This window comes from Passer domesticus, chromosome 14, assembly GCF_036417665.1.
Source record: "Passer domesticus isolate bPasDom1 chromosome 14, bPasDom1.hap1, whole genome shotgun sequence".
Taxonomy (NCBI): Eukaryota; Metazoa; Chordata; class Aves; order Passeriformes; family Passeridae; genus Passer; species Passer domesticus.
The window spans coordinates 3,070,713-3,092,441 of NC_087487.1; the positions used below are offsets into that span (position 1 = coordinate 3,070,713).

General features: G+C 52.7%; 1 protein-coding gene across 3 annotated transcripts; it reads left to right on the forward strand.

Annotated features, from left to right (window-relative positions):
• The first annotated feature begins 1,464 nt into the window (after positions 1-1,464).
• On the forward strand, positions 1,465-21,203 carry PKM (pyruvate kinase M1/2). 3 transcript variants are annotated; one of them, XM_064389023.1, is made up of 11 exons: positions 1,465-1,622; positions 7,022-7,191; positions 7,560-7,651; positions 10,479-10,610; positions 10,801-10,987; positions 11,765-12,035; positions 12,298-12,448; positions 13,717-13,869; positions 17,546-17,712; positions 19,685-19,866; positions 20,418-21,203. In XM_064389023.1, the coding sequence occupies exons 2-11, from the start codon at positions 7,041-7,043 to the stop codon at positions 20,522-20,524; spliced, it is 1,593 nt and encodes a 530-aa protein (XP_064245093.1). In that variant the 5' UTR covers positions 1,465-1,622; positions 7,022-7,040; the 3' UTR covers positions 20,525-21,203. The 3 variants fall into 3 exon arrangements, with proteins under 3 accessions (XP_064245093.1, XP_064245092.1, XP_064245091.1); XM_064389022.1 differs by lacking the exons at positions 1,465-1,622; positions 17,546-17,712 and adding exons at positions 6,755-6,809; positions 16,946-17,112; XM_064389021.1 differs by lacking the exon at positions 1,465-1,622 and adding an exon at positions 6,755-6,809.
• Positions 21,204-21,729: the final 526 nt, after the last annotated feature.

A 21,729-nucleotide genomic window follows, 5' to 3' on the forward strand; every position in this document is an offset into this window, starting at 1 on the left:
CCCCAGGGTCCAGCGCGGTCCCGTGTCCCCAGCACAGGGTGACCATTTTGGGTCCCCTGCTGTCCGCCACAGCCTCCCCGCAGCCCAGCGCGGTGTCCCCAGCGCCCTCAGTGCAGGGTCCGCGGCGTTCCTAGCGCAGTAACAGTGTCCCCAATGTCCCCAGGGCAGAGTGCACAGTGTCCCCAGCGCAGGGCTCCCAGCCCCCAGCACAGGAGGACCGGTTTTGGTCCCCTCCGTGGACCACAGGGTCCCCAATGCAGGTGCAGGACCCCTCTGTGACATTTCGGGACCCCGGATGGCTGGCACAGCGTCCCCACAGTCCAGCACGGGGGCTGTGTGGCAGGTCCCCGTGTTAATGGCACGTCCCCAGTGTCACCACGGAGCCACTGTCATGGGTCACAGGCAAAAGGTTCTGGGATGATGTTCCCAGTATCTCCAGCATGTCCCCAGTGTTACCAGCCAAGGCCTTCACAGATCTGGCGTGTGGTGTCTGTGTTGGGTCCCGTAGAGCCGGGACAGCGGCCCCAGCACGGTGTCCCCAGCACGGTGTCCCCTGTGGCCCCAGCACGGTGTCCCCTGTGGCCCCAGCATCCCCAGCCTGGTCTCTCCTTGACCCCACACAGCGCCCTCAGCATGCCCAGCACTCATTCCCTGGGCTGTAAGTTTTTCTGTTCTGGGTTGGTGTGCAGCTTTTTAATTTTATATCAAGTGTTCCTGGGATCTTTTCACAGGGTGGTGAAGACAAAACAATCCTGTTCTAGCTGGAGACTCAAGGACAAGCTCTTCAAACTTCTGGCCCAAAGCTCAAACAACGTGACGAGAGGAGGGTGGGCAAGCAGGCAAGGAGGATAGAACTTCATCATTTGAAGCTGTTAATTGGACAGATAACTCCTATATGCAAAAGGACTAAAACTTATAAAAATGTGAGATCTCGTGGCCCAGCCCTCTTTTGCTCCCATCTTGGAGCCGGCCGGGCAGAGCCATGACTGTGGCTTTGAGGGCACTTCAATAAATATGCACTTTATTCCTCCTAACTCCATCCAGCCTCTGCTCCAGCTTCTCAGGGCATCAGTACCATGTCACCAACATCTCGTGTCCCCAGTACTGTGTTCCCACAGCCCCACTGCAGAGATTCCACACCGGTCCCCAGTGTCCCCACTGGAAGGTCTCAGGACCCTCCAAAGCACCCCAAAACACCCAGAGCCGCTGCCCCCCAGAGCGAGGGACCCCTGAGGCGTGAGCTGGGGGTGCCGGTGCGGATCGGCGGGCTCGGTGTGGATCGGGGCCGCGGCCCCTTTAAGAGCATCGCGCCGGCCCGCGGTCCCTTTAAGGCGAGGAGCGCTCTCCGTCCGCGCGCGCGGCCGCTGCGCCGCCTCCTCATTGGCCGGCCGAGCGCGTGCTGTGACTCAGCGCCTCCCCCTCGCGCTTTGTGCGTCCGCTCCTGAAAGTAGCCCCGGCGCCCCGCCCTTGCGGCCCCCGGCGGGGCGGGCGGCGGAGGGATCCGAGGGGGGCGGTGCTGCGGCCGGCCGGGATCACCTTGGCGGGGCGTGGGGGCGGCGCGCAGAGCGGCGGCGGCGCTCGCAGTGAGAGGACGCAGCAGCGGCGTGACTGAGCGGCGGCAGGTAACGGCGCCCTGAGGGGCTGCGAGCGGTGCGGCCGGCCGCGCCGGCGCCGCCGCCATCCCCGTGTTTCCGCCGCCGGGAGAGGGTCCCCCCAGGCGGCGGCTGAGGGGAGGGGGCGCGCGCCCTGCGGGCCGGCTGAGGAGGGGGCGCGCGGGGGGCTCGCGGCGCCCGGCACGTGGCTGCCGGCGGCCCCGCGTCCCCCGCTCCGCCTCCTCGAGCATCCCCCCGGGATCCCGCACCGGGGAACGCCCCTTGCGAGCATCCCCGCCGTGTCCCGGCGCCGGGCAGCGCCCGCTCCGAGCATCCCTTCCCATCCCGCGCCGGGGAACGCCCGCTCCAAGCATCTCCCCGCGGTGCGCACCGGGAAACGGCCGCTCCGCGCGCGGGGAGGGGCGGCGGGGGTCCGGTCTGGGGTGCGAGGGTGCGGGTGGATGAGGCGGGGCAGGCGCGAGCGCGGAGCCCCGCGTGTGCCGGCGGCCGCGCCGTTACGCGGAGCGCGCGGCGCCGCTGCGGGTGCCGCCCGGCCCGGCGGTGCCGGGGGAGCCGCCGGGAGGGAGGCTGAGTCACGGGCACACGGAGTGAGGCGCTGGGCCGCCTTCCCCCCGCTCCCCCCCCGTGCCCGCACTCACGTAAAAGCCGGCGGTTCCCCGAAGGGCATCAGCTTCAATCAGTGTCCGGCTCACTGCGCCCACCGCTGATGCTGCAGCCCCTTCCCTGCCCTCCCGCCTCGAGAGGAGAAGGCCCCTTCTGAATTTATCTCCTCCAGTAATTGTGCCTGCTTAAACACGTCCAATTGATTTAGGCAGTTTCTTGACCTGTGAAAACCTTTCAAACGTGTTTAAACCCCCTTTGTAGAGCTACCAAGGCATGAATAGCGCTTTTGTCGGCGGACAATGGCAATCTCCCGACTGTCTCCTCAGACTGCTAAAAGTAGACGGCAATCTCTAAAAGCCTGCTTTTGTTCTGATAAGGCAGCTCGGTATCAGAGAGGCCCAGGTTAACAAAAAAAAAAAAAAAAATCAGTGTTTTATGAAGGTTTTTGTCATGTTAAACTGTTAATTGTCCTGCTGCTCGTCGTGACTTGCCTTGGCTCAGAGGTGCAATGACAAATTTTTTGTTACTCAGGCACGTCCAGGAACTTGTGCAATTAGAAGTGCCTAATTAAAAAAAAAAAGCAAACAAAAAAAAAACATCTAAAGAGTGTAATTTTATGCCCGAGATCCCGTTTATAGAGCAGAATTCTGGATCATATAAAGGAGTTCCATGGGTTAATGATCCGTACTGGTGCCAGCAGGTTTTCAGCCCATCACCGGATTAAGTAAAAGGTTTTTGTGCGAGGCAGGAAGCGCTGCTGCGAGCCACGTGCTTGAACCGGGGACTTCTGCCTGTGAAACCCGTCTGAGAAACTTCACTTGCACTAGATAAAGAGCTTGGAAAGTCTGCAGCAGCCTGCGTTTGTTTTTTTTTTTATTACCTGCTGTTTTATCTATCTAAAGCTGTTATTAAAACCTTCATTTATTGCTGTTAGCCGGAGTGATCCACCGCCGGCCTTAATTCCCTTTCCACCCAACAAGTTGCTAATTTAATTTGATGGGAGTGAGACGTTTCCCAGGCCGGCCGGAGCACGTGCTTGTCCTTTATCTCCCGCCTGGCCGTTGTTCTCCTGCAGGAGGATGGAGCCGCAGCGGGTGGTGATGGATGGCACGTAGGGAATGGGGCTGCAGTACCGGGGCGCTGCCACGTGCAGCAATCTCCATCCTGGAGCGGGGATGCAGCACAGTGGTCTACACTTCTGCCTAGTTAAATGTGAAAAGAAAACCCCCAAACTTGCTTTTAGCCTGTGAAGCAGGTTTTTTACAGCTTGCCTGAAGGCAGCCAGGTGCTTTTTACCAAGCTGAAAGGCTGCTTGTCCTCTGCAAGGTTAAGCCTGTAGGTGTGTCCTACAAATACCCTCGAGATAAGTCTTTCTCGTCACCAAACATCCGATGCTTGCCACCTCCTCTTATTTTTTTAGTTAAGCCTTCTAGGGAGGGCAGCTCAGCAAAGGCACGGCTGAGCCAGCAGCTCACGGGGAAGGTGCCAGAACCAGCCCGATCTTCCTGTTCCCCATTGCCAAAAAGCTGCAGAGGCATCTCCGTTGTGGGTCTCTCCTCCCGTGGATCTGCAGCTCGGTGCTGGGGAGAGCGTCGGCCAGCCAGGAGCAGGTGGTGGCCCCTGGGTTCCACCCAGGCTTGCAGAAAAGGGGTGGAATTTTGGGGTGGCCATTTTGTCCTTACGTAACGGCGAGACACCACCTCCAGCTGCCGGGCTGGAATGTGCTGTCCTCCCTCCCTGGGAGAGGGGATGCCAGGCCAGGGTAAAAACCTGCCTCTCTGCAGAGCTGCATTTCTCTGTTGTTGAGTGCCTTTAGCTTCTGGAATGAGCAAAGCTGATGTTTTTCTAGGCTTCTTTGGGAATCTGAAAGCCTGCCTGGTTTCATAACCCTTCCCTGAGCACTAACTCAAACCATTTCTGCCTCTGGGCAGGGTCACTGGGCATGAGCAGCCTTGTTCTGCAGCATCCGTGAGGTTGTGTAAGCGAGGCTGTCCAGTAAACCTCGAGTCATCATCCCCCGGGAGCCTCCTGGCTGGAGTTCCTGCAGGCAGTGACACAGCTCTGGCTGTGGCCTGGGGACAGCCCCTGCTGCAGTTTCTACTTCCTTTTGTCACCAGTAACAGCAAAGACTTGGCCCTGGGTGGGGATTGCTGCTCCCAATCCTTTCTCCATCCCCAAGGGGCATATCCGGACAGACCATGAGTTTAGGCTTTCTCTCATCTGACCCATGGGATGAGCTGGCTGGAATTAGTCACCTGGCTACAGTAAAAGCCAGTCCCTACCTGAGATGGCTTAGTCTGGAATATTCAGGAGCTGAGGAGATACCAGACAGCATTGGGACACCCTGCCTGAGGCATGGGCCAGCCAAGTAATAAATTTGGGAATTTCATCGTTACTCCTTGAGGAATGAATTCAGGTTTGTTCAGTGCTGGAAACATTCAGGGTATTGCTCACCCCCTCCTCCTCAATCTGCCCAGACTGAGTGCTCCGTGTTTTCTGGTGTCCTTGAAGTCCTTGCTCCTCTGTTTGATGTTAAAAAAAGCGGAGTAGTGGGAAATGCCAGACATTCCTGTTATAAATATGAGACTGGTCATTCCGGTAAAATTCAGTTGATGCCTTGTAAATGCACAGTGGTGGAAGGCAGGAGGGAGTACTGAAAGGACTCTTGGTGGTCGTGGGCATGGTGCTGTGGACAGATGGGTGTTTGGGATACTTTCTGGCTCCTGCGTCTCTGCTCTCGCCCCTGGACAAGGTCACTCTGTCTGCCGTTAATTTTTCTGAGCCCTCTGAACTGCTGGAAAATCCTGTGAAGGGGATACTGGCTGGGAAGTGAACTTTTCCTTTCTCTTTATAGAGACTGCAAGGGTGTTAAAATTATATCTGCACATGACTTGAGTGGGTGGGGGATTTCCATGAGGCAGGGCGAATTCACTTGACTATTTTTTATAAACTTCCAAATTGTGCTCTGGCTGCAGTTTCCGTGTTGGGATACCTTGTTCAGTATTCCTCTTGTTCCTAGAAGCTGTGCAAGCCCGATTGCCTGTGCGTGGAGGTGATTTCCCAGCAAAGGCTTGTTTTTTTTGGCATCCAGGGAAACTGTCACTGCTCTGCAGGTGTCAAGGGTGCAACAGCAAGTGTTAGAGGGCTGAAACACAATGTTTTAGGACTGACCAGAGGGTTTTCCTATAATAATGAAACTTTGTTCGGCTTTTCATGTGGGCAGACCTTCTTGTAGTGACTCCAGTGAATCAGCAGCTTCTGGCAGGGCTGAGGGAAAAAAAGCTTTGCCAGGTCAAATTATGGTTTTTGCTGGCCTGGCTGCTCTGTGGCGCATGGCAGCGCGGCGAGGGTGAGTCAGGGCTGCCTGCGAGAGGATCTGCACGTACGTGAGGAAGGAAGGGCTGCAGAGCAGGGGAGGAGCATCGGGGCAGGCAGCAGACTGGCAGGGCTTGGTCTGCCCTTCGCTGTGCTCAGTCTGCCAGCTTTGCCAGAGTTTTTGGGTTTATTGGTGCCTCTGTGTCAAAGCTGGATATGCCGAGCCGGCTGGTGTGTGCCCCTCACACCGTTCTCTGGTTTATTGGTGGGCTTTGTCTGCTTGGGGCAGGCAGAACAAAAGCCCAGCTCTATTCCTGCTCTGTCCCAGCTTTTAGCTGGGCTCCAGCCCGTGTTTCTATAAGCACATCTTGGAGATGAAGGCTGCTCATGCCTGCTCTGAGTCTCACCTGTGTGCCCAGGGCACAGAGTTTGAAGCTGAACCAGTCTTTAAAGGCAAAATGAGTGATCTGCCCATGCCAATAGTCACCACCTTGCATCACTTTTACCAGAGGCTTTTGTGATGCTGAGATTTTACCTGGGCAGGTCTAAAAGACAAAGCTTTGAGCTGCCACTACTACTTGAGAACAAAATTATTGCAATTAAAACGCCTGGGGCACCAGCACTGCTGTGAAATGAATGTCCTCCCAGCCCAGTGGACTGTTAGGCTTCAGCTCAGCTTCCTCTTCAGAGGATAGGTTGGTTCCCAAAGAATAGGCTGGTCCTGCTGTTGTGGAAACTCTAGTCCAGAGGAGGCAAACAGCCTGAGTTCAGAGAGTTTTTTTAATCCAAATGTTGAAAAATACAAGCAGTTTTAAACCTTAGGATGAATTTTAGTGCTGTAGGTGGAGGGGAGTGCAGGAGGTGGGGGAGACCTGCAGCGTCTTCAGTCAAAGAGGGGCTTTGAGTATCTTAAATCTTCAGTCTTTTATGTGTTCTCTGCCAAAGTGATGTGTTTAATCAACCCAAGTCTGCTTGCTTGTCCAGGCTTAAAGGATGGGGTTGAGGCTTATGCGGACTTTGCTGTGATTAGGTGCTCCTGGGCAGAGGGTTGCCCATGTCCAGGCGTGCCGCAGTCACGCCAGCGCCGAGCTGCCCCGCTCCCATGTGGGATGGGACGTGCACTTGAGGCCTGTAGGAGAAATGAGTGGAGAGCTGGGAGGGAGGAGGCAGAACCTCTGCCTGTGCACTCAAGTGCTTGAATTTTGTTGCGTTGTGTAGCTCCAAGGGAAGACTGGCAATGAAGAGAAGCTATGAAGGGAACATCTGCATAGAAGGCAGGTGAGCTTTGGGTGGTCCATGTGGGGGATGACACGGAATAGAAATGTGCCTTGCCTTTTAGGATTCTCAAATAGGAACATAAAGATAGTTTGACCCAGTAGCAGCTTTCTTGTTACCTCCATATTCATCACATTGTTGTCTTGGTGTCTCTGCTTGATGGGCAGTTTGGGGTGGGTGATTCCCAAACCTGGCACTGCTTTCTTCCCTTCCAGACACAGGAATCGAGCAATCATGTCGAAGCACCACGATGCAGGGACCGCTTTCATCCAGACCCAGCAGCTGCATGCTGCCATGGCAGACACCTTCCTGGAGCACATGTGCCGCCTGGACATCGACTCGGAGCCAACCATCGCCAGAAACACCGGCATCATCTGCACCATTGGTAGGCTATTCCTAGACAGGAGAGGATTGCAGCTAGGAGCCCACACCTCGGTGAAACTTATTAGGGAAATTGTGAGAAGCATCTGACTTTCATCCCTTGCCAGGGCTGAACTTGTGTGGTGAAGGAAGATGACTTTCCCATGTTTGCCTAACCTGTGTTACTGCTGGGAGTGAATCCAGTAGCCAGGGAAATGGGAATTGCTTGGGTTCTGCTGCACTCCGTGGGCAAGTTAAAACAATATTTGCTGCTGCAGCGCTGAGCAATGCTGTATCCATTTACCTTTTTTCTTCCACATGAAACAGCCTGGTCTGTGTGGGTTACCTCATTATTTTTCTTAAGTTAATGTTCAAACTGTTTCTTCCTCCTAGGCCCGGCCTCCCGCTCTGTGGAGAAGCTGAAGGAAATGATTAAATCTGGAATGAACGTTGCCCGCCTCAACTTCTCTCACGGCACCCATGAGGTGAGGGTGTGATCTGAGCTGCTACAGCTCCTGTGTGTCTGCTGATCCTGTCCCTCAGGGAGGAGGGAAATCCAGCTTCATCCAGACCATCCGTGGTGTGGGAAGGTCAAATAGCTGCTTGTGGGCAAAGCATGCTGGTTGTACATACCAAGCCTGCGTCACTGTTGATAACATTGAAGTGTATTTTCTGAGCCATTTTGAAAGCAATTTGATTCCACACCCCACCCTGTAGTGGGGAGCCAGGTAACTGGTATTTGACACCGTGTGCCAACTGCTTGCCATGAAATCCTTCAGTTCTTCCTCATATCCTGCTGTTCTCAGATTCTGCTGCTCACTGGGAAGCAGCAGCTTTGGGAAGACCTGTCCCTGTTTTGCACCTCTGCAGGAGGTCACACTATCAGTTAATCTCACTTTTTATTGCATTGCTGGGGATTTTGCAAGCAGGTGATCCATGAATAACCCTGATCAAAAGGCATCTGGTTTTGGTGATTTGATGTAATTACTGTGCTCAGTGGGAAGAATGGGCTCCTGGGTTTTGTGGCTAACCAGCTGCCCCAGATGCATTCCTGGCACTCTGGAAGGTCCCACTGTGCAGCTTTGGGACATGGTGTGGTGAGCTCAGAAAAATAAGGTCAAAAGAAATCAACACTCCATGACAGTCAAGCCCTTACTGCTATAAATAGCAGACACTCAGTGATACTGGAGGAGCTGAGGATCCCATTCTGCTGAGGTTTTTTGGGGTTTTTTTTTGACCCTGGCTGCTTTCCAACTTTCAAAATGTCACCCAGTAGCAGCTGTAGGTAGCTTTACTTAGTGACCTATGAGTCTCGTGGCATATAACAGCTTGGCCTCTCACCCTGGTAGCCTTTAATGAGCACAGGGCAGTGTCAGGATCAAAAGGGCTGATACTTAACTGTGGGCAACCATCAGACCTTGACTAACCACCCTGGGATAGTGTCAGTACATGCCTTGCAGTTGGGAAATCAGCCTGGAGAAAGAATAGTGTGGAGTAACTGCATCCCAGGAGTCAAATCCTTGCAGCTGGGTGGCCCTTGGGCCAGGTGACACATCAGGGAGTTGGTGGGCAGGCAGAAACTGGGAATTCTGACACTGTTATTGCCTGGTTGCTGTGGTCTGTGAACTTGGCTGAGGTTTTCCTGCTTTGTGTGAGGTCTAATTACACATTTTACACCAGCAAAGCTGACTGCAGGCTCTGCTGTGGCTGTGTCCTGCAGAGTGTGACCATGAGCCACAGCCAGTCCTGAGTTTGTGTCCCATCCTGGCCCCTCCAAAGTGCCCTAGTTTCCAGTGAAGGCCAGAGGAGTTTCCATCTGTCACAAGTGCTTCAGTTCTCGTGTCCACCCCAAAGCATTTACCAGGGCTTGAGCTTTTCAACCTCCCTGGCTCCCCTTAACATGGACTAAAAATGGCTTTTACCTCCAGTTCTTCCTGCATTCCCATTCTGCATGTATAACTTTTCAGAAAGTCAGACTCCCTAGGAGCCAGTTAGTCCTTGGTATCAAACTAAAATGGAAATCTCAGATGATTGGGTTCAGATAAGTGTTGTGGCACTGTCAGGACATGTGTTCTGTGCTGCATCCACCCAGCTGCAGTGCCTGGAAGGGTCAAGGCCATCTCAGTCCCAACTTGTACACTGTCAATAAACTGACTCATTTTCCTGCTATAAAGAGTTATCAGCTGTTAGGTATTTCTGGCTAAGGGCACACATGTGAACTTCAGCATGGCTTTTTCCAGCCCAACCTTCCTGGTGCTGGCTTATCATCCCTGAGATACTGAAGTCAGTGTGGAGGGCTCGTGTTGGGGTGAGTGAGTGACACGAGGGAACCGAGTGTTCCGGGTGAGTGAGGTCAAACTCCATCAGCCCATCTGGCACAGAGGGGAAAGGGTATGTTTTATCTACTAAAGTCTGTCAAGTGTTACACAACTCTTACTAGTTGTAAGTAGTTGAGGTTATCTCTTCGTGTTATTTAAACAAGTAAAGTAAACTGATTTCTTGGCTATCTGTAGCACATTTGAGGGAGCTGGGATTGGTTTTGTCACAAAACTATCCTAAAACTGGCAGCATTTAGCTAAATGCTCTCACAAACAAGGTTTGGAAGCCAGGTGTGTGGTGCTGGACTATTGAGCTGTCTGTGATTGCTTTGACTCCGGAAATAAACTGTAAATATTTACACAGATAACATTTTTTTTAGCAAATCTGTGGGAATTCAGGCCAAGGAGTGAAAAGCTGTCCACCTGCAGGACTGATAGTGGGTCAGGCTGGAAGTGTGTGTGGGAGCTAGCAGTGTGGAGAGGCATCTTCCCTTGCTCTGATGGGTGGAAGAGGAGCACAGCCATGTGTGGCACTATGATGTTCTTCTGCCATCAGGTCTCTTTGAATGCACACAGTTACCCAGGTGCTGGTGCTGTGGATATTCTGCTGTGTTGAATAGGTGTTCAGGTAAGCTTTTGGAAGAGTTACTCCTTAAAGGCCTCCTGGTTGGTGAGCCACCTTTGATTGGCAGATGTGTCCTCTTGAAAAATCACTTCAGCCAGACCTCAGGACTGTCTCCTTGAGTTGTCCTTCTGGAATTAGGGCTGAGGGCACCCCAGATAACTTCAGACTCTGCCTTCATGGCAGGAAGGCCCTTGTATCCTTGCACTATGCTTTACTGGAAGCTTTGTCTGGGTTGAATTTTGAAGGTAGAACTGAAACTGAGAGCGGAACAGTCAGCTTGGGCAGCCTCTGGGGTGCACTGGGATCTTTTCTGTAAGCAGCCAAGTAACACCAGCTTTAACATTTCCACATTTTTTCTTTTCTTGCCAGTATCATGAGGGCACAATCAAGAATGTGCGAGAAGCCACAGAGAGCTTTGCCTCTGATCCCATCACCTACAGACCTGTGGCTATTGCACTGGACACCAAGGGACCTGAAATCCGAACTGGACTCATTAAGGGAGTAAGTTGCTTTTTTTAATCACTCTTTGCTCACCACACAGACTTGATACTGTGTTAAGCCTGTGGCCATTTCCAAACAAAACAATATTATAGGAAATGAGGTAACAAACCACCTCTCAAAAGTTCTAGCAAACTGCTGTGGGCTGCGAGGTGGTGGTGTACTGGTTTTTACTGGTGGTGTTGTCACACAGAGTGGCACAGCAGAAGTGGAGCTGAAGAAGGGCGCACAGCTCAAAGTGACCCTGGACGATGCCTTCATGGAGAACTGCGATGAGAACACACTCTGGCTGGACTACAAGAATCTCACCAAAGTTGTAGAAGTTGGCAGCAAAATCTACGTGGATGATGGTCTGATTTCTTTGGTGGTTAGGGAGAAAGGTGGGTGACAGCCATTTTAGCTCTGCCTGTTTGTGTGTTCCTCAGGACATGCCTGTGGTTTCCCTCCAGTAACAGTTTCTTAATTTGCAATTGTGTGTTGTAGAAAGGAGAACATAGTTTAGTGAGACTTTGAGCTAAGTTTCTCGATCTCAAATGTAGAAACTTTCCAAAAACTAACTTCAGCTGGGTTTCACTCGGCTGGCATCTAAACCCCATCTTCAAAGGGGAATGTGTGGTAGGGCCATACCACTGTTCATGATCAGCCAGGCTAATTCATGCTCTTAATGAAGGGTATAACTAGTTTTACAGCACAGACCCTGGGTTTTGTAGGTAAGAGACAGAACTAGTTTTAATTGGTAATGTAGAGACAAGGTTATTTCCATGATGCTCCCTTTATAGTGCTGCCTAAACTGCTGTAGCCCCAAGCCTCTAAATCTCTGAGCATGTAGGCAGTGGGAGGGGAGGCTTTGGTGTTGCAGGGCTCTGTGTGCAAAACTGCAACCTGCTAGCTTTTCTTGGGGGAGGTGATCCCAACTTCCTGCAGCAAACAGCTGCTATCTTATCCAGGAGCAGTCTAGAAGTTGTTTTAGACCAATCTATTTTGTTCCCAAGGGTAAGCTGCAAGGTTGTGTGGTACAGAAATGCTCTGAAGAGATGGGATGTGCTTTTTATCGCCTGTGCCACTGTTGGCACTGCAGTTCCCAGGCTGGGAGGTGGTGTGGGAGTTGGTAGCAGGAGCTGTCCTGTAAACACTGACCATGGGAACCTGTGTTTCAGGGAAGGACTATGTCATGACAGAGATTGAGAACGGCGGCATGCTCGGCAGCAAGAAGGGCGTGAACCTGCCCGGCGCTGCTGTCGACCTGCCTGCTGTCTCTGAAAAGGACATTCAGGACCTAAAATTCGGTGTGGAGCAGAACGTGGATATGGTGTTTGCTTCCTTCATCCGCAAGGCTGCTGATGTCCATGCTGTCAGGAAGGTGCTGGGGGAAAAGGGAAAGAACATCAAGATCATCAGCAAAATTGAGAACCACGAGGGTGTGCGCAGGTGAGCATTGTGCAGGGGTTGCTTTGGGTTTGTCACACTGACATAAAGCAATAAAGCAACTCCCTCTTTGTAGCTTCAGGCAGCTTTGTGTAGCACTGAATATGTGCTGTGCCTTGCTTCTGGTTTTCTTCCTCCTTCCTTGGCATTGCAAGGACTCAAACAGCCCATGAAAAGCGTGAGTGCTCCTTTCAGAGGAGGACAGACAGATGGGAAGGTGCTTTGCAGAGCAAATGGGATAACACAGCTCTTCTCTCTCTGTCAGGTTTGATGAGATCATGGAGGCCAGCGATGGCATTATGGTGGCCCGCGGTGACCTGGGTATCGAGATCCCAGCTGAAAAAGTCTTCCTTGCCCAGAAGATGATGATTGGGCGCTGCAACAGGGCTGGCAAACCCATCATCTGTGCCACTCAGGTACTGGAAGCACCACCTTTGGTTCCTCACTGCCAGAGTCTGGCTGGGGGGAATGTTGGGAGCAGCCGTGGGTTGATGGCATTGGTTAAAAGAGTGACATGCAGAGAGGTTTTGCTCATAGCTGAAAAGCTCATATTTAGGCATTTTTGTGTTTGGGATTTTTTCCAGTTAGATTACAGGACCTCTTGCCAAGGGTTATACGCCTCAAAACATCACATGGTAATGAGCCTTTGGGGCTGACCTTGCAAATTTAAGGAAAAAATGGCACATGCTTTTCCTTGCCATCTTGTGGCAGCACATCCCTGCCTGACAGGGGAGGTTTGCTAGGGTTCCCAGGTATCTTAGACATGTACCTGTGCTGCAGCTTCAGAAGGAGCTGAGTGAAGGATCCATCTCCTTTTTCTGGGAGTGGTAGGGATCATGTGTGCAGTCCTTGAGCACTGGGAGGACTGGTTTCCTGACTGTCTTTGCTCTGCACACAGGCTGTGGAAGTGAAGACTTCTTTAGACAGTAGTCATTAAAAGTCACTGGATTTACAGTGGCATGTGCTCCTTTTTCCTGTATTGCTACAGAAATGCAGCTGAAACACAGCCTCAGGCAATGTCCTATGGGTGAAGCAAACAGTGTTTAAACAAGTGGTGAGCTCCAGCTGGGGGGAAGCTAAGGACCTGAGGAAGACAGGACAGCTGGCGAGAATTGGGGTGTGGAAAGGGATTAGGAAATGCTCCCCTCATGGCAAGCTGTCCCGATTTCCACTTTTAAGCATGGATGCTTAGAAAGCTGGTTCTGAATTTACTACACATTGTCTAAAGCATTTGAAATCTTGTGTTGGGAGAGGGTGACTTCATTGGTGCAGACCCTGCTCTTTATGGTTTCTGGATGATACACATTCTCAAATTTGGGGATTTGAGCTTTCCATAAATACGTCTAATGCCACACTGCTCTAAAGAGCTCCGTGTTTCTTGGACCAAGCTTTGTGCTGAGAAGTTGAAGTGGAAGGTTGGAGTATTTTGTCTGGGATGTTGTGTGGCTTAAATCTCCCTGGAAAAGGAATAAATGTGGAATGGGTATCAAATGGAATGGGTTATTTTCCTTAGTGATGGAGGCTTTAAACCAAAGCTGGTTTAGGGACCAGACCATCTTTATTTTCCATGCCCATGGAGAACTCCTGGAGTCCTTAAGTTGCATCCCACTTTCTGCCCAAGCCCTAAGGAGTGTTGCAGTCCAGCTGCTCCTGTGTTGATCCCTGTGGGTTTGTTCTCTCCCAGATGCTGGAAAGCATGATCAAGAAGCCTCGCCCGACCCGTGCTGAGGGCAGCGACGTCGCCAACGCCGTCCTGGACGGGGCAGACTGCATCATGCTGTCTGGGGAAACAGCCAAGGGAGACTATCCCCTCGAGGCTGTGCGCATGCAGCACGCTGTGAGTACTGCCCTGCCCTGCCTGCTGGGGACAGGGACACCACCCTGCTCTTGGCCACCTCAGCTGGCCACTCAAAGGCCTAAATGGCTGCCTAAAATAGCCTTTTTTTTTTTCCTCACACTCTGTTGTGGGTGATTCTTTTGAACAAACATGGTCCTGAGGGCCTGGAATTTCTCCAAACTTGCCAAGCAGAGCTGAGAGCTGCTCTGAAATGCTGAGATAAAAAATTTCCCATTTCTTTTTGCTGTTACCTCAATAGAAATTTCATCCACTGTCCTGTTGCAGTGGCATATTAAATGCCTTAAACTTCTGCAGGGTCAAGGAGCTGCTTTAAGCAGTTTATCTATAGATAATGAAAGGTTTTGGCTGAGTCCTGCATGGGAGGGGGTGGGGAGGCCCCTGAGGGTGATTTACAGCACTGTTGCATTCAGCACCTGCTGTGTGCTGGGGGTTGGGGGGGTTTGTTGCATGAGTACTGACAGCACCATATTTTTACATGCCTGAACTGCCAGAAACCTCTGCTCTGCTTCAAGTTCGTGTTTCAGCTGATATAAGCCTTATGTCAAGTTCCTGTGAGCGTTGCTGCTCCCCAGTTACCAGTGCTGTGAATCACAACACAATGTGAATCACATCACAAGTTCTAACTCTCACCAGTTTTTTTTGTAATTCAGCTTCTATAGGTTATTCAACTCAAGCAGTGTTGGTTTGCAGTGTGTTACCTAAACATCTTTTACCTCAATATGGAGTGGTGTTTTTTGCACGAGGCAAATGCAAAATGCAACTTAAGATCGCTGGGCGGTGGTGCTCCTTTACAGGCCAAATGCTAACAGTGCACCTTAAAGCTTCTCCCTCCTTTTCCAACCCCTAAATCACAAGGATCAACTGCCTACCAAGACTTGGGAACTTGCTGCAGTAAACTTTGCACCTGGCTTTCCATCCTGGCCATAATTCTTTGGTCTGAGCAGGTTGTGTTGTACCTGTAGCCTGATTTCAGGATGTGTTGCATGTGCTTCCCTCTTCCTACAGACCTGGGCATGGTGTTCTTTCCACCAGGGTTCCTGGAGAAGCACTCAAGGCTTTAAACACTTTAACACTGCAGAAATTAAAATACAGATTTACTAAGTGTGAGATGTTCCAGGCAGCAAGGTGCCAACTCTTATGGTGGGAGCACATGCCAGTACAGTGAGGATCTTTCCTCTGAGCTAATTCAATTCTTGTTAGTCAAGCCCAGCAACAATGTCCTGAGTATCCATGGTCTGGGGATCTGCAGCATGGCTGGAGCAGGTGGATGTTACCCTCTGAAGTGGGCAGTAGCAAACTTCCAAATACTGGGCAGGCTGATTGCTGTAGGTGGGAGTGGGCTTCCTTCCCATTCCACTCCAGCATCCGCACTTCAAAGCCCAGCCTGGCCATGCTATGCTGCCTGATGGGACCAAGGTTCAAACAGCCTCTCCATTTTCCTTTCTCCCACCTCCCTGGTATCTCCACCTGTGCACCAACTGGAAACCCTCTATAGCTATTCCTGCCTGAGCAGATCCAGCTGTGGGGTGAAGTTAAGGATTGCTGTGCCCCTCTGCAGCTGCTGTCAAAGCAGACACCTGTATTCCCACTTTCTGCATGTGGGGAGTGCAGACTTCCCTCTAAAATCAGATTTGCTCTCTGTGTTACATGGACCTGCTGCCTTTGTACCAGGAGCTGAAAATAAACTGCCAGGCTTCCAGCTCCTGCATTTGGAGTAAGTGTTGTGATGCAAATACTCTCCTTTTATCTAAATCCAGCAGTAACAATGTGCTTTAGGACAAGTTGGCACTGGCCTGCTCTTCCGGCCTGCTGCCTGTGTCCTGTTATTTTTAGACCTAAGATACTTAACTACTTTGGCTTAAACTGATAACTGTGGAAGGGATAATTCCCAGCATCACATAAAATAATTCATTAACACTAGAGTAGCAAAATCCTGATTTTTCTAACTGCAGAGCTTTCACTGTGGTGGCACATCAGTCTCTAATTCAACATGAACTTGTCACGCTTTGTGTAGCGGCTGTTCACTTTGTGGAATAACTGGGTGAAGTTGTCCTTGAGAAGATCATGAACCTTTGCATGCTTTTCTAGTCTCTGCAAGCCTTCTTTATCGGGTTGTCAGGCCTTCTGAGATGATTAAACATGATGATTCCCAGCATTCTGGGATGAACAGGTTGCTGAACCTGTTGCCAATGCTCAGCCAGAGCTCAAAGCCTTTAGTTGTGCCTCTGTCCCTTTCATCTGTCCATATCTGGCACTGTACAAACACTCCAACATCCACACTGTGACAACCCTATAAGGAAGACTTGTTCCTGTTTATTTCCCTATTACCAAAAGAAAGTTGGTATCCCATTTGAATGTGAAGCTTTATTGACTCTCAAGTTAAAATAAATCTTCATTGGCCCTCAAACTACATCTTTATTTGCTCTCAAAGTAAGCCAAATCTTCATTGACTCTGAAATTAAACTAAATCTTCATTGACCCTGAAGTTAAACTAAATGTAACAAGACTGAGAGAACAGTCTCCCACCTTGAGGAGTGACATTTAAAATGTGTTGCTTGCATGTTGGCTCCATGAAAACTGTTCCAGCAGCACTCTGTGGTGCTGGGAGCCTAGGAAAGGAAGCCAGATATTCCCTTAGAGAATTGCAAGCAGGACCATGGGCAGGCAGGTAGGTGGCACAAGAGTGTCTCAAGGAAGTCATAAGCAGCCATGACAAAGCATGGTCTGGTTCTGAGCTGGCTTGTTCTGCTCCTTGAAAAGCAATTTATGTTTGCCTGCTCTGCTGGAACTCCCAAATACAACAAAAATACCATGTTTGGAATGCCTGCCCAGTGCCTGGGGCCTGCCAGTTCCATGCTACAGTGAATTTTAGTCTGGTTGCATTTAGCAAAGTCAAAACCTGAGAGACAAAAAGCTTCACTGCTTCACCTTAATACCCTCTTGCATGCATTACTATGACAATTAAGCAAGTTAACGTGATCTCATGTTCCTCTGGTGTATCTTTCCTTCTTTTCTTTCCTCTATTCTCCTCCTTCCGTCCCCCTCGGGCCTGCAGATCGCGCGCGAGGCTGAGGCCGCCATGTTCCATCGCCAGCTGTTCGAAGAGATTTTACGCCTCAATGTTAACTGCAGGGACCCTGCCGATGCCATGGCGGCGGGCGCGGTGGAGGCCTCTTTTAAGTGCTTAGCTGCAGCCCTGCTAGTCCTGACTGAGTCCGGCAGGTAGGGCTCAGAGAGGGGCTTGGGCCAGCCCTTGCCGTGGCAAAACACGCTGCACTCTAACACTGCAGTCTTTGGCCAGCTGCTCGCTGCCCATGCCAACCTTGTGTAACCGCTGCCATGTGAGCTGACGCCGTGCCAGGGAGGGATCCCAGCAGGCAGGAGCAGAGCGAGAGTGCCTGGCAGTTGGCATGAGTGTCACCTGAGTGTGGGCTTGACAGGGCGAGGTGCCACCATTGGAGAAAGAGCCCTTGGGAATCGAGTGGTTCCTCTGCAGGGACATGCTGTTGGGGTGAGCTCAGTGTGAGCTCGCTGGTTAATGCCGGTGCCGAAGGGTGGCAGCAGGGATGTGGCACTCTGTGCTCAGCACCTCGCCCTGCCCTGTGCCCGAGCGCCTGCCGTGAGCGTTGTCTCCGAACGCATGTTGCTCTTGTAGATTGCCCGGGAGGCCGAAGCCGCCATCTTTCACAGGCAGTTGTTTGAGGAACTGCGCCGTCTGACCCCCCTCAACTGCGACCCCACCGAGGCCGCTGCAGTTGGCGCTGTGGAAGCGTCCTTCAAGTGCTGCAGCGGGGCCATTATTGTCCTCACCAAGTCTGGAAGGTAGGAGGGGACAGGTGCCCCCAGGTCAAGCCTGCTATGTGACAGGGTGGGGGAAGGAGAATCCCATGGCCTTGAGAGACCAGTGGAGTCAGGTCCTGGCAGTGCCTGCAGTGGTGGTTCCTCGAGATGGACACACATCCCTACGTTCGGAGTCCTCGGCCTGCCTCTGCCAGCGTGGCACCAGCTCCGAGCCCAGCCTCCCCTCACTGCTGCAAGTGGCAGTGGCGCCAGCTGGAAGAGCCAAGGGAAAATAAGCGTTGCAGCTTCAATTCAAACTACTTGGCAAGAAATCATCAATGTTACAGTGAGGCAGAAGTTCAGTGGATGCAGAATCTTTTTTTTTTTTTAATAAGGTTTTGGCCTTTCGTAGTAGCATCCAAATTATTGGTCCCTTGCTAGACTTTGCAGTCATCAGCCCTGCTTGCCTGAGCCCAAGGGCCGAAGAGGGACTGCGCAGCCTGTGCTTGGTAGGCAGGGAAATGGAGAGAGTTGGAAATAGCCTCTTTGAGGCTTCCTTGTCCCTTCCTGCAGGTAATCTCTCTGCACAGGCAGGCATCTGGCAAGCACCAGGTGAGCTCAGTGGCTGCAGGTGAAGTGTGCTGGAACAATGTAGTTTGGGATTTCTGTCCAGCAACAGTGACAGTTGCCGAGCAGAGACTTGTTCTTCCAGTTGTGGAATAGGAGCTGGAGCCTCATGGATCAACTCTTCCATCTAGAGGACCTGGGCTGCCTGCTCCCAAAGCATGTCCGACCATAAGTCTCAGACTGCTTTCTGGAAGGAAATCAGGATTTCTCACACTGGATTCACACCAAAACAGTAGTGCAGCACACGTACCTGAAGATGTGGACCATCGGGGATACCGTCACCAAAATGTACAGCTTAAAATGATTTTGAGCAGAAAATTACTTTCTGCAGAGATGAGGAGGGAACTATAAGCACAGAGTTCTGGATGTCCTCGTGCTTCTAATGTTTCTTTGTCAAATGTTCCAACGTTACACTTGACCTTTTAAAGAGATTTGAACTCTGATATTTGAATATTTTTAGCTGTGGATTAGGTTAACTCTTGTGAGTACCTGAATCTCGCGGGAGGCAGCTTGGACAGTGTGGGAAGGATTGTCTGAGAGCTGGCACGTGTGGTTGGGTGCTTGGAGCAGTCTGCTGGCCCCTGCTTTAAGCAGCAAACTTTGCATCTGAGTGTTGCTGAGCTTGGCTCCACTAAACAAGGCTGCAAAGGCAAGTGGAGACACCAGCATGTCCTTTGGAAAGATGGAGCTGCAGATGCCACAGCCTTGCAGTTTGAATCTGTTTGCAGATGCTCTCCTTCAGCAGTGCTCAGAGAAAGGAAAGCTGTAGTCTAGTCCCCACCCAGGCTGTGCTGCTGCTATTTTAAAACATTTTAAAGACTTTGTGCCCAACTTCCCAGTATAAATTTTGGCCTCTGTTGCATTTGCTTCCCATGGGGTGCAGGAGCAGAGCTCTGTGTGGAGGAACTGGCCTGTTTGCTGGCTTCAGTAGGTGGCTGGGAGGCAGATGGCTTCCTCCTTGGCATGCTTTGGGCAATGCTGCTGGCACCGGCTCTTTCCACCCTGAAAACCGGGAGCTCCTCAAAACAGGGAACTTTCAGGGACCCCTGTTGAGATGCCAAGGCCTGCTTGCGGAGGCCAGAATAAATGGCACCTCGCCACCCTAACATAGCAACAGAGACAAGTAAAGGCTTGTTCAGGGACCAAAACACCCTGATGGCACTTGCTAAACTTGGAGGTGAGGAGATTGTCACTGCCAGTGGTGGTCTGGGAGTCCAGCAGGGCACCGAGCTGGTTGGTGAGTGGCTTTTGTGGAGGCTGCTCACATGCCCCCAGGGGTTTTGGGGAGCCCTGGTGGCTGACGGACAGACCTTGGGGCCGTTGCCAGGAGTCCTCTCCGGAGGCCGTGTGGCTGTGCGGAGCCCCACGGTGGCTGTTGTCCCCGCAGGTCGGCGCACCTGGTGTCGCGGTACCGCCCGCGGGCCCCCATCATCGCCATCACCCGCAATGAGCAGACGGCGCGCCAGGCCCACCTGTACCGCGGCATCTTCCCCGTGCTCTGCAAAGACCCCGCCCAGGACGCCTGGGCCGAGGACGTGGACCTGCGCGTCACCCTGGGCATGAATGTCGGTGAGTGGCACCTGCCCCTGCCCTGGGACACGGCTCTGGTGGGGCGTGGTGGCCCTGAGCACCTGGCTGGTACTTTGGGGTCGCTGGTGGTGGGAAGAGGAACTGGCTGCCTGTGTGGTAACTGGATCCGGACGGGAAATGGGTGATGCTTGCATGAGCAGAACCACATCCGATTGGGAAATGGGGTGGTGGGTTTGGCACAGCGGCTTTTAAGGAGCTTCCAAGAAGACCAGGTTGGGTTTGTGATAGACCTGTGACACTCATTACTCCTGAGGGACAAGGGAAGCCTGGAGTGGGGTTGACTCTGTCCTTCACCTCTATAAATCATGTGCTGTGGAATTTCAAGCTCTGTTGCAGAGAGCCCCAGAGCAGAGGTGAAGGGTGTCAGATGGGTGGGCAGCAGGAAGGTGGGGTCTTGATACCCTCCTGGAGCTCCAGCTGCTGTGGCACAGGCAGCCTTAGTGACTCGGGGAGTGGGTGATGAGCAGGGCTGCCCCATGGCAGGGAGACACGGTGGGACTGGGCTCTGACACCTCCCTTTTCTCTCCTAGGCAAAGCTCGAGGGTTCTTCAAGAGCGGCGACCTGGTGATCGTGCTGACGGGCTGGCGCCCCGGCTCTGGCTACACCAACACCATGCGTGTGGTGCCCGTACCCTGAGTGCCCCCGGGCCTTCTTCCCCTGCCCCCTCCCCTCCCACCACCCCACTGCCCTGTGTCCCCTTGCAGTAGACCAGCCATCGCTTGCGCTGTTGTCCTTGTCCCTAGAGTGGATGTAGGTTGCTAAACACCACCCAGTGCAGCAGCAGCAGGGGCAAGAGACCTTAAATCACTAAAAAAAAATATACTTGAAGTGTTTAGTTTTTTAAAAATCTCTCCCTGTAGTTAAAAGTCCTGCCTTGATGTGTGTTGGAGTCAGCGTGGGAGGTTCCTGCGTGCTGTTGGGACTCCTCTTTCCTGGTGACTGTCCTCAGAGTGTGAAATGTCCCTTTCCCTGGCCCTGGTGTGGGGTTTTGGGGAAGGCGAGAGGCGATGTGTGGTCAACGGTTCTGCTGGACCCCTCCTTGCTCGAGGCAAGCTGCTACTCCCCCCTCCTGTAATGGCTACACGCCTCTCCAGACCCAGTCCAAGGCAGATCCAGCCCTTTCAGCTGGCTCTTTCGGGAATGGGGGCAGGGGAAGGGTGTTGGCTCCATGCACAGCTTCCCGTGCTCCCCTTGCAGCGATGTCTCCTGTGTTAGTCATGTCCCCCCACCACCCCAGAGCCCCCCTCACCCAGCACTCTGATGGGCCCTGGGGTGGGAGAGCACAACTGTCCATCAATAAAGAGAAGCTGAAGCACCTGCTGGGCTGAGCTGCGCCTTGGGCGTTGGTGAGGGGTCTGCAGGGGTGGGGGGAGATGTGGTGAAGGGCTACAGGAGCTGGGGAGTGCTTAGGGTTCTGGGTGGGGGTCTGGGGAAGGAGCCTGCAGGTTTGGGCTGTCTGGTCTGGGATCTGCAGGCACTAGGGGGGACTGGTGTGGGGGTCTGCAGGGGCTGGGGCAATGTGCTGCACGTTGAGGGGGGCCAGTGGCGGGGTTTGCTAGGGCTGGGGCTGCTCGCAGGGGCTGAGGGCGCTCTGGTGGAGGGGCTGTAGAGGGGAGGGAGCGGCGGGCCTGCAGGCAGCTGTTGGGGTGGGGAGTGGGTCCAAGGAGGAGTCCGTGGGGCTCTACGGCTGTGTTACTGGGGGGGCTGTGCCTGAGGGAGAGAGCCAGCAGGGCTCCCGGGGCCTGGTCGGGGTCCCTCCGGCGTGGCTTGGCCCCGCCCGCGGCAGGGGAGCCCGGAGCTTGCCCCCGCGCGGCCCCTTTAAGAGGCCGCACCGCGCTCCC